Source organism: Petaurus breviceps, unplaced genomic scaffold (assembly GCF_028583685.1).
Source record: "Petaurus breviceps papuanus isolate PSGF00001 unplaced genomic scaffold, PetGlider_PUasm1.0 90925, whole genome shotgun sequence".
In the NCBI taxonomy this organism is placed as follows: domain Eukaryota; kingdom Metazoa; phylum Chordata; class Mammalia; order Diprotodontia; family Petauridae; genus Petaurus; species Petaurus breviceps.
Genome location: NW_027187380.1, coordinates 10,415,012 through 10,430,383, shown reverse-complemented (window position 1 = coordinate 10,430,383; position 15,372 = coordinate 10,415,012). Strand labels below are relative to the sequence as shown.

General features: G+C 41.8%; 1 protein-coding gene across 4 annotated transcripts in view; it reads left to right on the top strand.

The window, feature by feature from the left end:
* Positions 1–15,372, top strand: part of ERN1 (endoplasmic reticulum to nucleus signaling 1) — a 138,043-nt gene that overhangs the window by 87,525 nt on the left and 35,146 nt on the right. For 3 of the 4 annotated variants that reach the window (XM_069076285.1, XM_069076287.1, XM_069076286.1), the window contains 3 exons: positions 1,125–1,247; positions 4,540–4,641; positions 7,357–7,618. In XM_069076285.1, the coding sequence (XP_068932386.1) occupies positions 1,125–1,247; positions 4,540–4,641; positions 7,357–7,618 (487 nt within the window). Of the gene's footprint in view, positions 1–1,124; positions 1,248–1,511; positions 1,549–4,539; positions 4,642–7,356; positions 7,619–15,372 lie in introns of those variants that run through there. The other variant, XM_069076288.1, reaches the window with a different exon arrangement.

The following is a 15,372-nucleotide window of genomic DNA, read 5'->3' as shown; positions in this document are numbered from 1 at the left end:
GCACATCCATACATGTACACACATGCACAAACATACACATACACACATATAGTAATCATCACAGATAAATACCAGTTCTAGTGGGAGAGAGTATATTGTTTATTGGGGAGGGAGGGGTGAAGATGGACCTACAATATAATGAGTCCCCAGTGTAGAAGTGTCCTCGCACTGATGTCTCATCAGCAATTTAGAATATAAAGTCAGTGAGAGATTGTGACTGACCCATAGTCAGTCATTAAATATTGATGGGTCTTGACACTAACAGGTGTGCCTGACTCTCTAGCTGCTCCTCTTTATATAATGACTAAATAATCATTGGGATGGTGGGAAGGGTGAATGATTAAAGAGTTGGAGTACTGCACCACCCTTTTTTTGTTATCTCAGAGTTTATTGGAAAAAGGTGACCCATTGAAGACCAAGGTGGGCACACTCAAAATTGCCTGTCTGTCCGTGAACATTTATTAAGCACCTTCTATGTGCCAAACACTATACTAATCACTGAGAATACAAATAAAGACAAAAGATAGTTCTTGCCCTCAAGGAGGTTAAACTCTAATGGGGGAAGACAACATTCAAAAAGAAGCTGACAAGTGGGTGAATGAAGAAGGGGAAGGTACCCAGCAGGAGGGAGGGAGGGTGTGGGATGATAGAGAAGAATTGCAGCCAGGTTGGAAATGAAGAGATTGCTGGCTTGGACACCCTCCTTAAATGGAGTTTTTGGAAGGAACCCTTCGTCCTCCATTCAGAGGGAAGGGTCCTAGGGATAGAGGGTAGTGATGACACAGGGCTAAAGTGATCTTCAAAGATTAAGAGCCTCCTAGGGCATGATGCAGAGGCTCAGAGGAGTGTAGCCAAGTGGGAAACAGTGACAGCTGCCCTCAGATGTTTCCATACTAGTGTGAGCTTTGGCTAGTTTCCCTGCTGTGGAGTGGTGATGATTGGGGATCAGCCAAGAGTCCCCTGCAAAAACAAGGCCTCTGGAGCATGAATGAAGACTCCTGGGCATCATGGAAACTTGGGTCCTCTGCTTTAGGATGTGCTCCCAGGGCTCAGGGTGGTGGTCTCTCTTGACTTTAGGTCTCCACCTCTAATCACCTTTTCAAGAAGGCTCTGTGTCCTTTCAGGTAAAAAGCAGGACATTTGGTATGTTGTTGACCTCATGACTGGAGAGAAGCAGCAGACTTTGTCCTCAGCGTTTGCAGAAAGCCTCTGTCCATCTACCTCCCTTCTGTATCTTGGACGAACAGGTAATAATAATAAACCAATGATGATAATAATAATAACAGGTAGCATTTATACAGCACCTACTGTGTGCCAGACTCTATGCTAAGCACTTTACAAATATTATCTCCTTTGAGTCTCTCAACAACCCTGTGAGATAGGTGCTCTTATTATCCTCATTTTTCGATTGAGGAAACTGAGGCACAAATAGAGGTTAAGCAATTTACCCAATGAAACAAAGCTACTAAGTATCTGAGGCTGGATTTGAATTCAGATCTTCTTAACTGCAGGCCCAGCCCTCTACCCACTGAGTCACCCAGCAGCCAGGTAAGAGAATTTTATGGTGTTTCAGGGACAGAGCAGACTTTTTTTTGCTTTTTTTATAAGAAGGCATGGGCTAACTTTGTGTTATGTAGAAGTTGACTATATTCTCTGGAGGGAGGTCTTCACTTGAGCACATTGCTCATAAGGGGGAAAATTTATATGGCCTTACTTAATTACTCACATATTCCCAATCGTTCTTGATTGGGGGGTGGACTCTTGTAACATAAGGCCACCTGAAATTTACAGCTTCTCATGAAGACAATTTTCATGGCTAAGGCAGAGACAATCAGGTGGGCAAGCTGGGTTTGAGGGGGATTAGGAGATTTGTGGGAGCCTTGGCTAAGAGGTGTTAGTGGAAAGAACAATGGATTTGGAGGACATGGTTCAGAATCCTGACTCTGCTACTTAATAGCTGTGACATTGGACAGTCACTCTCCTTTTTTGGGACCTCAGTTTCCTCATCTGCAAAATAAGGAAATTGGGTCAAAGATCATCTGAGAGTGTTTCCATCTCTAAATCTATGAACCAATGACTGATTTTTTTTTAAAGAAGGCGATGGGATTAAGTGACTTGCCCAGGGTCACACAGCTAGTGAGTGTCCAAGGCTGGATTTGAACTTAGTTCCTCTTGATTCCAGGGCAGGTGCTCTATCCAGTGACTGATCTTGAGAGTCAGAGTTGTGTCCTGGAGAGGTGGCCATCCTTGAAGTCAGAAAGACCTGGGCTCAAGTTCTGTATCTGACATATGTCCTGTGTGACCATAGGCAGGTCACTTAACCTCTCAGTATCCTAGACTACTCTCAGTGACTATAAATCACAGAGAAGTTGATGATCTGCATTCATAGAGCAAGTTTCCACACTGGTGATATCTCACACTGATAAAAATCACACCTGAAACCCCACCTTATCCCTAAAAAGGGTGATCTTAAGCCATGGCTTTGGGTATTTTTTTTTTAACATGGAGAGTTATTTATGTTTTCTTATTCCTCTTCTCCATCCTCCTTCCACATTCCTCTAGTTAGACCTGCTAGGGTAGTGCTATGACCTATGCTCTGAAGATTTGAGAAACAGAGCTGTGTTATCAATGAACTCTTAGTAAACTCCCAGTAGCAACTCTGAACTCAGTTAAACCTCTCCTGGTCCATAATCATTTTTGGTGGAGCCCTGGAGCAGGAGTAAGCAAGCTCCTTAGAAATGATCCCTAGCTGGATTAGGTATATACATATCCATCCATGTCCATTGACAGAACTGTGAAGTGAGATGGTAAGAGTAGCTTTCCAGGGGTGGCTAGGTGGCACAGTGAATAGAGCACTGGCCCTGGAGTCAGGAGGACCTGAGTTCAAATCTGGCCTCAGACACTTAACACTTACTAGCCATGTGACTTTGGGCAAGTCACTTAACCCCAATTGCCCTTCAAAAAGCAAAAAAAAAAAAAAATAAAAGAGTGGTGTTCCATTGATTATCCCACCCCACTTAAAAATAACTCCCTTTGCTCTGTAAGAAGACTCCTTGATTGAATCAGTCCATTAGGACTGGGTATGAACAGGGCCTGTGTACCTCATTCAGGATCAATCAAAGCCATTGCTTGAGAGACCTGGTCATACCCTGTGGAGCTTATACAGAAAAAGGAGGAGAAGGAGTTGTCACCATCTCTTAACCAGATACTAAGAGGAAGGAACAAGGTCATATAAAATTTTAAGAGCTAACAGCCCTTCACAAAATAAAATTCTATTAAGAAGAAAAAAAAAAGAACAGCAGCCCAGGGACAGCTAACCTAAGGAGAAAGGAAAGATAAGACTGAATTGTAGCTGAGAAGATTTTGGGGAGGGCCGTTGACCCTCCCTGCATTTAAGAGCACAAGATCCAGGCTCCCCCGGTTGTACCCCCTTACTCAATAGCTGTGCAAAGTGCCAATGAAAAGCTCCGCTCTTTATCCAGATTCCTTTCCCAGTGCCTGTATAACCAAAGACACCGTATTATAATCTACTTCTTTGTTACCCAAATGTTTCTGGAAACCTGAATATTGCCTCAAACACAAATAGGTCAGGAGATAGATAAAAATGTAAATTAGAAATATAAATAGAGACAGACAGAAACAAATTAAAGATTCAAACTTCAGCCTAAATGTTAGTTTTCCTAACTGGGGGCTCAGAGCAATTGTGATTGTACTCATAACTTTCATTCAAATTACATTCCCTAAAGCCAGTGAGATGGACACCTTAGAGTTCATCCTATTTCCTTGGGTGTAACATGATCTAATTACCATAACTAGTACAACAGCACTGTCTAACTGATTTGCTTCTGTCAGCAAAGTATAAATTACATAAGGACTTCTTTTTTTAAAACATTGTTGGGGATGGTTAGCAACTAAATTCTTCTCAGATGCTTCCTTGTGGGATGGAAGTGACTCTGGGTTCTTAAAGGTTATTCTGGTGGATTGTAAAGTCCTGATAGGTCTTACTAAGGGGGAAAGTACAAAGCCCACTGGAAGATTATGCAGTTGTAATATGAGGATTATCCTAGTTCAGTTCAGATAGGTTCATACATTATCAGAAAGTTGGCCACACCACAGGATACTGACTAAGGTACATGGAGAGAGGGATTTTGATCCGTGGTGATTGAAAGAATATTCACATAAAAAAATCAGTTCTTGTGAAGTGTTTTCTAAATCTGGGATAAGACTTATAGCTGTCTCTTTTTACTTATTAAAAAAATTTTTAGTGATATCTTTTCTTTTAAACATGGCAGTGATTCTCAGTAATCATTCCTTCCCTCCCCACCAACCCCAAACTCTTCTAACACGGAAGAACATTGAGCAAAGCCAGTAGCTGTGCCTGACAGTGAGCTTGAAGAGGGGGCATGTCGTATCCTTTGGCCTTCTAGAACCAATACTGGCTATTGGATTCTTATGTCTTTTAGTAAATGTTTTCATTTACATTATTGTAGCCATTTTGCTTATTGTTCTTCTGGTTCTGATGAATGTTTATTTCCCCAGAGTACACCATTACCATGTATGATACAAAGAGCCGAGAGCTTCGGTGGAATGCTACCTACTTTGACTATGCAGCCGCTGTACCAGAAGAGGACATGGAATACAGTAAGAGCTGGAGGGGCCTGTGATAGAGAGAGAGAGAGAGAGAGAGAGAGAGAGAGAGAGAGAGAGAGAGAATTAGATAATAAGAAGGGAAGGAAGGAAGGAAGAGTGAATGAATTTATTAAATGCTTACTATATGCCAGGCACTATACATATAAATACAAGCAAGCAAGACAATCCCTACCCTCAAAGAGCTTACATCCTAGTGGGTAGTAGGGAGGGGAAGGAAAGACAACCCAGAAAGGGAGGCTTTGGAGTTCTTCATGGTGTGAAGATGATCGTGAAGCGACCTGGAGGCTCAGTCCTGAGCAAATTTAGCTTCCTAAGGTAGCGATTGAGGTCTCATTGGGGGTATGTCTAGAGAGGAGATAAGAATGAAGGCCAGCGTTCAGCCAAAGGATTGGTGTGGAGTTGGCTGAGAGCTGGGCTAGGAGGGCTGGTTGCAGGTGAGATAAGCTGAGAGATTGCTTATCCGAGCCTGGCTTTCCAATGCTCAGGATGGCGTGGGATTGGGGAGGGAGAGCTGAGGATGACAGCTAGAGGTCAAGCAGCATTGGGTAGAGATATCCCAGAAGTAGAACTTGGGGTGCTGGTCTTTCTTTTTTGATCCAGGGGGGAAAGGTAGCTTCTGAATACAGAACAATGGGGTTTATTTCTTGCCCAGATTCCCAAATCTTATGTAGTGCAGTGGGGCCAGACAAGTAGAAATGGCAACCACTAAACCATACCAAAGGATCTCTGGGGGCTGCATTGTGACTTAATTTTAAAATATGATGCTATCAGGGACTACTAGGTGGTGCAGTGAATAGAGCACTGGCCCTGGAATCAGGAGGATCTGAGTTCAAATTGGGCCTCAGACACATGCTAGCTGTGCGACCCTGGGCAAGTCACTTAACCCGTTACCTCTTCTCCCCCCAAAACCATGCTATCTATGTTTTATTGTACTTTTATTTATTTTGTTAAATATTTTCCAGTTGTATTTTAATCTGGTTCAGACTTCCTTTGGGAGTGTCATGGGCCTGAGGTGGGTCTTGGGCCTTATGTTTGACATCTCTGGTATTGGGGAATCAGGTGTTGGACTTGAAATCAAGAAGACCCAAATTCAAATTCTGCCTCAGTCACTTGATAGCTGTGTGACCCTGGCCACGTCACTACTCCTCAATTTCCTCATTAAATGAAGAGGTTAAGAGTTGATGGCCTCTGTTGTCCCTTTCAGCTCTGGCTTTATGATCCTGTAACTGACTCCAATAAGGAGAACTATTGCACACATCTATATGAGGAGAATCCCTAGAACTAAATGGAGAATATTGAGAACTTCAGATAGGGAAGGAGGGAGCTCAGAGAGGAGACCTAGCTGACCAGAGCTGAAAATGCCCAAGCTGTTCCTAATAATGGAGTGGCTAAATTGAATCAGAAGTGGGAATCACTATTGTTTTCTTTCCTTATATCCTGGACAGGGCCTAAAGTTTCTCTGTTTTCTGGTCCATAAAGACTTGGCTCCCTTCTCCCTTCTTGGGATGTCTTCTTGTTTAAATGCTAGCCCCTGCCTTCTGGACTATTTGTAGGCAGAATGTTTTGCTGTGGGTCCTGTCTTCCTTTCAGTTTACTTGCTAAATTTTATTTTATTTTTTAGGAGGGAGGGGGAAAGCAGGGCAATTGGGGTTAAGTGACTTGCCCAAGGTCACACAGCTAGTTAAGTGTCAAGTATCTGAGGTCAGATTTGAACTCAGGTCCTCCTGAGTACAGGGCAGGTGCTCTATTCACTGCACCACCTAGCTGCCCCTGCCTGCTAAATTTTTTAAAACTGCCCACAAAAATCAAGACTGATCAGACTCCCCCATCCCTGTTGTCTTCCTCAACATCTACCTCTACTTGTTGAATAAACCAATTAAGAATAAACCAATTAATTTGCTTAGAAAATTGGCTTTGGGAGCGAACTTCCCCAGTTTTATATTTGTAGGCATTTCTCAAGTCTTTGGGTTTTTTTTCCCTGAGAACCAGGCAGATTTCCAAATTTTATGGACTTGGTGGAGCTTATGCCAGTCAGTGATTTTCTAGAAAGATGGGAAGATGTCTACATCAGATTAGATTTAAAAAATTCCTAATGTTATAATACAGTGCATCATAATGTTATTGATTGAACTGGAAGGGATCTTATTGGTCAAGTAGTCAGGTTTTTCCATTTTGGAGAGGAAAAAACTAAGGACCAGAGAAATTAAAGCAGCTTGTCCAAGGTTGCACAGGCAGTAGGAAAGGAAGGAAGGAAATAAGCATTAACAAAATTCTACTCTATGCCAGGCACTGTGCTAAGTGTTATCTCATTTGATCTTTACAACAACCCTGTGGGGTAGGTGCTGTTAACTATCCCTATTTTACAGGTGAGGAAACTGAGGCTGAGAGACATTAAATGGCTTGCTCAGGGTCCCATTGCTACTAAGTGTCTGAGATAAATTTAAACTCAAATGTTCCTAACTCTAGGCCTAGGACTCTGTCCACTATACAAGCCAGCTGCCTCGTTCAGCAGGAAGTAGAACAGCCGGACTTTGCCCCCCTTGTTTGCTATCTCCAAACCCAGTACACTTCTTACCACTGCCCCATATCTTTTGTTTATTCCAACTGGGCTAATATCACATGTTCATTAACCAATGAGGACAGGATGTGGGTGCTGAGCTGGCTTGAGAGTCTGCATGAGCTTTTGTGTGTTTCTGCCTGCTTCAGAGATGTCCCACTTTGTGTCCAATGGGGATGGGCTGGTGGTGACCGTGGACAGTGAATCTGGAGATGTCCTGTGGATTCAGAATTATGCCTCACCAGTGGTGGCCTTCTACATCTGGCATCGGGAGGGCCTGCAGAAGGTGATGCACACCAATGTCGGGGTGGAGACGCTGCGCTATCTGACCTTCATGTCTGGAGAGGTGGGGCGTATTACCAAGTGGAAGTACCCCTTCCCAAAGGAGACCGAGACCAAGAGCAAACTGACGTGAGTCAGGGTTGGAGATCGGGAGGTTTGGTGTTTAGGTTCAAATTTTCTCTGCTGGGAGACGATGGTGATAATGATGATGATGATGATGATGATGATGATGATGATGATGATGATGATGATGATGATGGTGATGATAATGACAGCTAGCATTTATATTCGCACTTAATGAAGTGATATTTAAAATACTTTATACTGTTTTATTACCTTATATTACATTATATATAGAGTACCAGGCCTGGAGTCAAAGCCCTGCACTCAAATTTGACTTCAGACACTTAATAGTTGTGTGACCCTGGGCAAGTCACTTCACTCTGTTTGCCTCAGTTTCCTCATCTATAAAATGAACTGGAGAAGGAAATGGTGAACTACTCCAATATCTCTTCCAAGAAAACTTCCAAGAAAAAAATGGGGTCATAGAGTCAGACATGACTGAAAAACAAATAAACAATAAGCATTTATATAGTGCTTACTATGTGCTAGATACTGTGCTAAGTGCTCCAAGATTATAATCTCATTTCATGTTGACAACAACCCTGAGAGTTAGGTGCGATTATTATTTTTCAGATGAGGAAACTGAGGCAGCAGATGTTAAGTGACTTGCTCAGGGTCACACAGCCGGGTGTCTGAGGCCAGATTGGACCTCAGGTCTTCTTAGTCCAACTCCAATTCCATCATTCTCTCTCTTCACTATCGCTTACCTAAGGAAACTTTGGAACAAGACAACTCTTTTAACCCTTATTGCCCTGCTGTTTCCAAGTTGAATTTCCTCACAGCAACTCTTTGTGAGAAAGGCCAGTACAAGTCTTCTTATCTTTGTTTTACAAGCAAAGTAATGGAGGCCCAGAGTCAAGTGACATGCTCAAATCACTCATTAAGTAGCAAAACTGGAACTTGAACCCAGATCTTTTGACTCTCAAGTCCTCTGTTCTTTCTGCTACTTTCTTCTTTTTTTAATTAAATTTTATACATATATTTTTTAAATTCTACTACTTTCAACTAGTTTGGCAACTACCAGCAGTATAAGGTGGGGAGAAAAGTAAGCCCACCCAAATAAGGAGGTTGTAAAAAGTGTTTTATGGGCCTAGAGAGGATGTCTCTCACATACAAGATGGCAGAAATGAGACTCAGGCTCACACTGACTGACTCCACGAGGCCACTTTTCTCCTTGGGGTAGCAGAGTAACTCAGCCCACACTGCCAGGATGCCAGACCCTTCCGCTCCACCCCACCACCTACTTTTGCCTCTCCCACTTTCCAAACCCCATCTTTCAAGGGCTCAGCTTAAACCTTTCTCCTAGTTCAAGCCCACACATGACTCCCTTGCCCTGAACTCTTTAAGTTTGCTCCTTGTCTCCCTTCTACTCATCACTCCCCACCACCTGGCATACCACGTAGTGGCAACCACACTGGCATAGCAACGATGGCTGCTAGCACAGGTTCTTAGATCTGCTTTACTAGGAAACATAGCTGTTTAAGAGGTAACCAGTCTTTTTTAAATTACATTCACTAGTTCAGGGGAAAATTCAGCATCCTGAACTTCAGAGAAAATACAAGCAGAGAAATAAAGACCAACAGACAGGGCTGTGCCTGCCCGAATCAGATCAATATTGCTATACACTTTACATAAATCCCTGGATGGAGAGAGCCTTCACATCTGAGCAGTCGGGGAGCTCTGAATTTACAGCCACTTAGAATCTCAACTGGGGAGATTCTTCTCATAAGTGAGTCCCCAAAGCAAAATACCAACTCAGAGTATATATACACATCACAACCCTGGTAACTCAATGCCTAATTAGAAATTAGCAAAAGGTGTGAAAGCCTTCCTACAAGCAAGCCTCCCCTAATTAAGCTTCCCTTAATGGGTGTTCCACATGAGACCTATTAATGGATGGGGAAGATCTTAAATCTCATTAATATTACACTGTCTGAGAGGGGTGCCTTCCAAAGCACAGTCTCCAAATATGTCCCTGAGATTTAACTAGCTGAGTGTGATTATTTCAGGTGAAGGACCCAGAAAAGTGAGCTGATTTGTCCAGGGTCAAACAGGGAGAAGAACTGAGATTCACAGTCCCTTTTTGTCTGACTCCAAAATCTCTATCCAGACTGACCCCACCATTACTTCTTTTTCATCCATTCTATATTCTAGTTAAACTGATCTATTTGTTGACCTTCTTGCCACCCTTACCAAAACTGGGGATTTACTTTATATGTATGGCATTGGGAGAGCTATTGCAGTGTGGTTGATAAAGATAGAGATTTGACTATGAAACTTTGACTGCCTCAGACACAGGCTATCCTTGTGGTTCTGGGTAAATCATTTCAGCTTCTCAGTGGTCCAGACAAGTCTCCAAGACTTCTGTTTACAGAGCAGGTGCAGACTCCCTTGGGAGAGAGAGGCTCCTCATCCCACCCTATACTAATGAAACCACAGGGTTCCTATCTCCTCTATCTATTGTATTGACCCTTTCTCTATGTGTGTTTTCTTCCTACCATAGTGTATAAGCTTCCTGAGGGCAGAGACTCTTTTTTATCTCTCTCTTTTTTTTTACTTTTATTTTTTTCCAGGTTCATGTAAAGATAGTTTTCAAAATTCATTTTTGTAATGTTTTGAGCTCCAAATTTTCCTCCCTCCATTCCGCCTTCCCAAGGCAGCAAGCAATCTGATATAGGTTATACATATCATAAATCACTTTAAACATATTCCCACATTAGTCGTGCTGTGAAAGAAGAAACAGAAGAAAAGGGAAAAACCATGAGAAAGAAAAAGCAAAAAAAAGTGAAAATAATATTGTTCACTCTGCATTCAGACTCCATAGTTCTTTCTCTGGAAAAGAAAAATGCTGTTTTCCATCATCAGTCTTTTGGAATTGTCTCAGATCACTGTATTGATGAGAAAAGCTAAGTTTATTATAGTTGATCATCACACAGTATTGCTGTTTCTATGTACAATGTTCTCCTGGTTCTATTCACTTCATTCAGCATCAATTCATTTTAAGTCTTTCCAGTTTTTTCTGAAATCTGCCTGCTTATTATTTCTTAAAGAATAATAGTATTCCATTACATTCATACATCACAACTTGTTCAGTCATTCCCCAATGGAAAGACATCCCCTCAATTTCCAGTTCTTGACCACCACAAAAAGAACTGCTATAAATATTTTTGTACATGTGGGTCTTTTTCCCTTTTCTATGATCTCTTTGGCATACAGACCTAGTAGTGTATTACTAGATTAAAGGGTATGGACAGTTTCATAGCCCTATGAGCATAGTTCCAAATTGCTTACAATGGTTGGATCAATTCACAATTCCACCAACAATGTAGTGACAGAACAATGTTCCAATTTTCCCACATCTTCTCCAACATTTATCATTTTCCTATTTTGTCATATTAACCAATCTCATAGGTGTGAGGTTGTACCTCAGAGTTGTTGTGATTTGCATTTTTCTAATCAATAATAGTTTAGTGCACCTTTTCATGACTAGATATAAAAATAAACTCAAGGCAAAAGTAAGACAAGCCAGGGAACTAGGGGAACCATTTCTTGATTAAGGGCATCTGCCCCTTAAATCTGCTGTTAAGGACCCACCCTCTAAACCAGAGATTTTTAACCTTTTTTTTTAAGTGAACATTCATTTATTTATTTTCATTTTTAAAATGTTTTATTAACTTCTGATTTAGATCATTCATTTCCACCAGATTTTGAGTTACAAATTTTCTCCGTTTTCCCCCTACCTACAGCCCCAAAATAGCAGTCCCATAGGATATCCCCTCCTCCAATCTGCTCTCTCCCATATCTTCTCTCATACCCCCTTCGATTTTTCCAGTAGGGCATGGTGGATCTCTATGCCCCAGTGCCTGCATATCTTATTTCACAATTACATGTAAAATAGTATTATTAATAGTGTATATATATATATATATGTATATATATATATGTGTGTGTGTGTGTGTGTGTGTGTGTGTGTGTATTTAAACATTTGATTTTAAAACTTTGAATTCCAGATTCATTCCCTTCCTCCCTTGTCACCCACCCTTACTGGGAAGATAAGAAATTCAGTATAGGTTGTACATGTGTAGCTTATGCAAAACATTAACATAGTTGATATATTGTAAAAGACTGACTATATTTCCCTCCTTCCTATCCCACCTTCCACTAGTTCTATTCTCTACTTTGATCCTGTCCCTTTTCAAAAGTGGGTGCTTCCAACTTCCCTCCCCCCAGTCTGCCCTCCCTTCCATCATCCCCCCTCTCATCCCCTTCCCCTCTACTCTCTTGTAGGGTGAGGTACCCTGTTTAGTACCCTCCCCGAGCCAAATTCAATGAGAATAAGGTTGACCCATTCCCTATTGCCTTCCTATTCTTCCCCTCCATTGTAACCCTTTTCCCTTGCCTCTTCTATATGAGATAGTTTACCCCATTCTGTCTGTCCCCATCTCCTCTCGTTATATTCCTCTCTCACCTCTTAATTTCACCTTTTAAGTATCATCCCTTCCTATTAAATTGGTCCTGTGCCCTCTATCTATGTATACCTGTAAACATATATACACACATTCACATATGTATTCATATGCCCATATACCCTCTGATGTACACACACACACATATATATATTTCTATTCCCTTCAACTATTTACATACTGAGAAAAGTTTCATCAATTACAATGATTGTTTTTCCATGTAGGAATGTTAATAGTTCAATTTTGATAAGTTCCTTATGATTTCTTTTCCCTGTTTACCTTCTCAAGCTTCTATTGCTTCTTGTATATGAATGTCAAATTTTCTATTCAACTGTGGTTTTTTCATCAAGAATGCTTGAAAGTGGGATGGCCAGGTGGCTCAGTGAGTAACAGCATTGGCCCCAGTGTCCGGATGACCTGGGGATCAAATCCGGGCTCAGACACTTAGCACCACACCCAGAAATGACTGTCCGTGCAACCTTGAGCAAGTTACTTAACCCCAATTGCTTTAAAAAAAAGAAAAAGAATGCTTGAAAGTGGGGGCGGAGTCAAGATGGCAGAGTAGAAACATGACCTCCCCTCAGCTCTGGTTTCTACCTTCCCCAATCTGTGTAAAAAGGGGACTCTAAACAAACTTTGGAGCTGCAGAACCCACAAAATGACACAGAGAAGCTAACCACCCGCTGAGGACAGCCTGGCAGGCCAGCAGAAATCGGCCAGCACAGTGCTCTGGGAGCTGAGCCCAGCCCCACACCAAGGCTTTAGCCCCAGGGCGGGCCTGAGCAGCCACCAGCAGGAGGGACTCCAGAGCAGCAGCAGCTGTGGCAGTTTCGAGATTTATCAACACATAGATGTGAAGGACAAAGTGAGAAGTCAGTGCAGTCGGGACTTTGGAACCCAGTGAGTGGGAGTGCGTGGCTTTTGCCCCCAGGGCAAGAAGCTGCTGAGACACCGGCACAGCCAGCCAGCTCCATGTGGCAGCTTCAGCTCCTGGCCTACAGAGTGTAGGGGGACCAGGCACCAGTCTGAGGGGTAATCGCTCTTGCTTTAACCTTCTTGGATCTGGATTGCAGTCTAGGGTAAAGGTCCTGGGGTGTGTGTCCAGCTTGCCAGAGCGTGTGGAGACCTCAGAGAGGGCACCCATCTAATACCTTCGGCAGCTGAGAAAACCCCAGTGTTTGGGATGAAAGCTCCCCTGTCTGGTGGCAGAGTCCTACTGTGGCAAAAACCCAAGGGTCAAGTGACTGAGGGACGACATGACCAGGCAAAGGAAATAAAGCAGACAGAAGATTCTAACATTAGACTCCTATTAGGGGGACAAAAAGGAGCAAAGCATGGAACAGGAGGAAGACAGTGAAGTCAGAACTCCTGCACCAAAGGCTTCAAAGGAAAATACGAGCTGGTTACAGGCCATAGAGGACCTTAAGAAGCAGATAAGAGAAGTGGAGGAAAAATTGGGAAGAGAAATGAGAACAATGCAAGAAAATTATGAAATGACAGTCAACAGCCTGACTTAGGAAAATAACAACTTAAAAAATAGACTAACTCAAATGACAAAAGAGGTTCAAAAAGGCAATGAGGAGAAGAATGCCTTAAAAAGCCAAATTTGCCAGATGGAAAAAGAATCTCAAAAGCTCACTGAGGAGAATCATTGCTTCAGAATTAGATTGGAGCAAATGGAAGCTAATGACTTGATGAGAAATCAAGATGCTGTTAAACAGATCCATTTTAGAACCAGAGGGCAAAATAGAGGTTGAAAGAGTCCACCTATCACCCCCTGAAAAAGATCCCCAAAAGAAAACTCCTAGGAAAATTATAGCCAGGTTCTGAAATACCAGATCAAGGAGAGAATATTATAAGCAGCCAGGAAGAAACAGTTTGAATATTGTGGAAACACAATCAGGATAACTCAGGATCTGGCAGCTTCTATACTGAGGGATCAAAGGGCCTGGAATATGATATTCCAGAGGTCAAAGGAGCTGGGATTAAAACCAAGAGTCACCTACCCAGCAAAACTGAGCATCATGTTTCAGGGGAAAATATGGTCATTCAGTGGAATAGAGGACGATTTGACATTCAGATACAAGAAGCAAGAGAAGCATGAGAAGGTAAACAGGGAAAAGAAATCATAAGGAACTTATCAAAGTTGAACTATTAACATTCCTACATGGAAAAACAATAATTGTAACTTATGAAACTTTTCTCAGTAGTTGAAGGGAATAGAAATATATATGTTTATATATGAGGGTATATGGGCATATGAATACATATGTGAATGTATGTATATATTTTTACAGGTTTACATAGATAGAGGGCACAGGACCAACTTAAGAAGAAGTGATACTTAAAAGGTGAAATTAAGAGGTGAGAGAGGAATATAATGAGAGGAGATGGGGTACAGAATGGGGTAAACTATCTCATATAGAAGAGGCAAGGGAAAATGGTTACAATGGAGGGGAACAATAGGAAGGCAAAAGGGAATGGGTCAAACTTATTCCCATTGAATTTGGCTTGAAGAGGGAATGAAATTCACACTAAATAGGGTATCTCACCCTCCAGGAGAGTAGGGGGGGGAAGGGGATTAAAGGGGGTATGATGGAAGGGAAGTTGGAAGCACCCACTTTTGAAAAGGGACAGGATCAAAGTAGAGAATAGAACTAGTGGGAGGTGGGATAGGAGGGAGGGAAATATAGTCAGTCTTTTATAATATATCTACTATGTTATTGTTTTGCATTAGCCACACATATACGACCTATACTGAACTGCTTATCTTCCCAGTAAGGGTGTGTGTCAAGGGAGGAAGAAAATGAATCTGGAATTCAAAGTTTTAAAATCAAATATTCAAATATATACTATTATTAATACTATTTTACATGGGAAATAAGATATACAGGCACTGGGGCATAGCGATCCACTGGAAAAGTCAAAAGGGGTATGGGAGAAAATATAGAAGAGAGCAGATTGGAGGAGGGAATATCCTGTGAGACTGCTATTTTGGGGTGGTAGGTAGGGGAAAAATGGGGAGAAAATTTGTAACTCATAATCTAGCAGAAATGAATGATATAAATCAGAAATTAATAAAGCATTTAAAAAAAAGGTAACTAAAAAAATAGTCATAAAATAAAAAAAAGAATGCTTGAAAGTCCTCTTTTCCACTGAATGAATTTCAGAACCTGGCTATAATTTTCCTAGGAGTTTTCTTTTGGGGATCTTTTTCAGGGGGTGATCGGTGGATTCTTTCAACCTCCATTTTGCCCTCTGGTTCTAAAATATCAGGGCAGTTTTCCTTGAGAA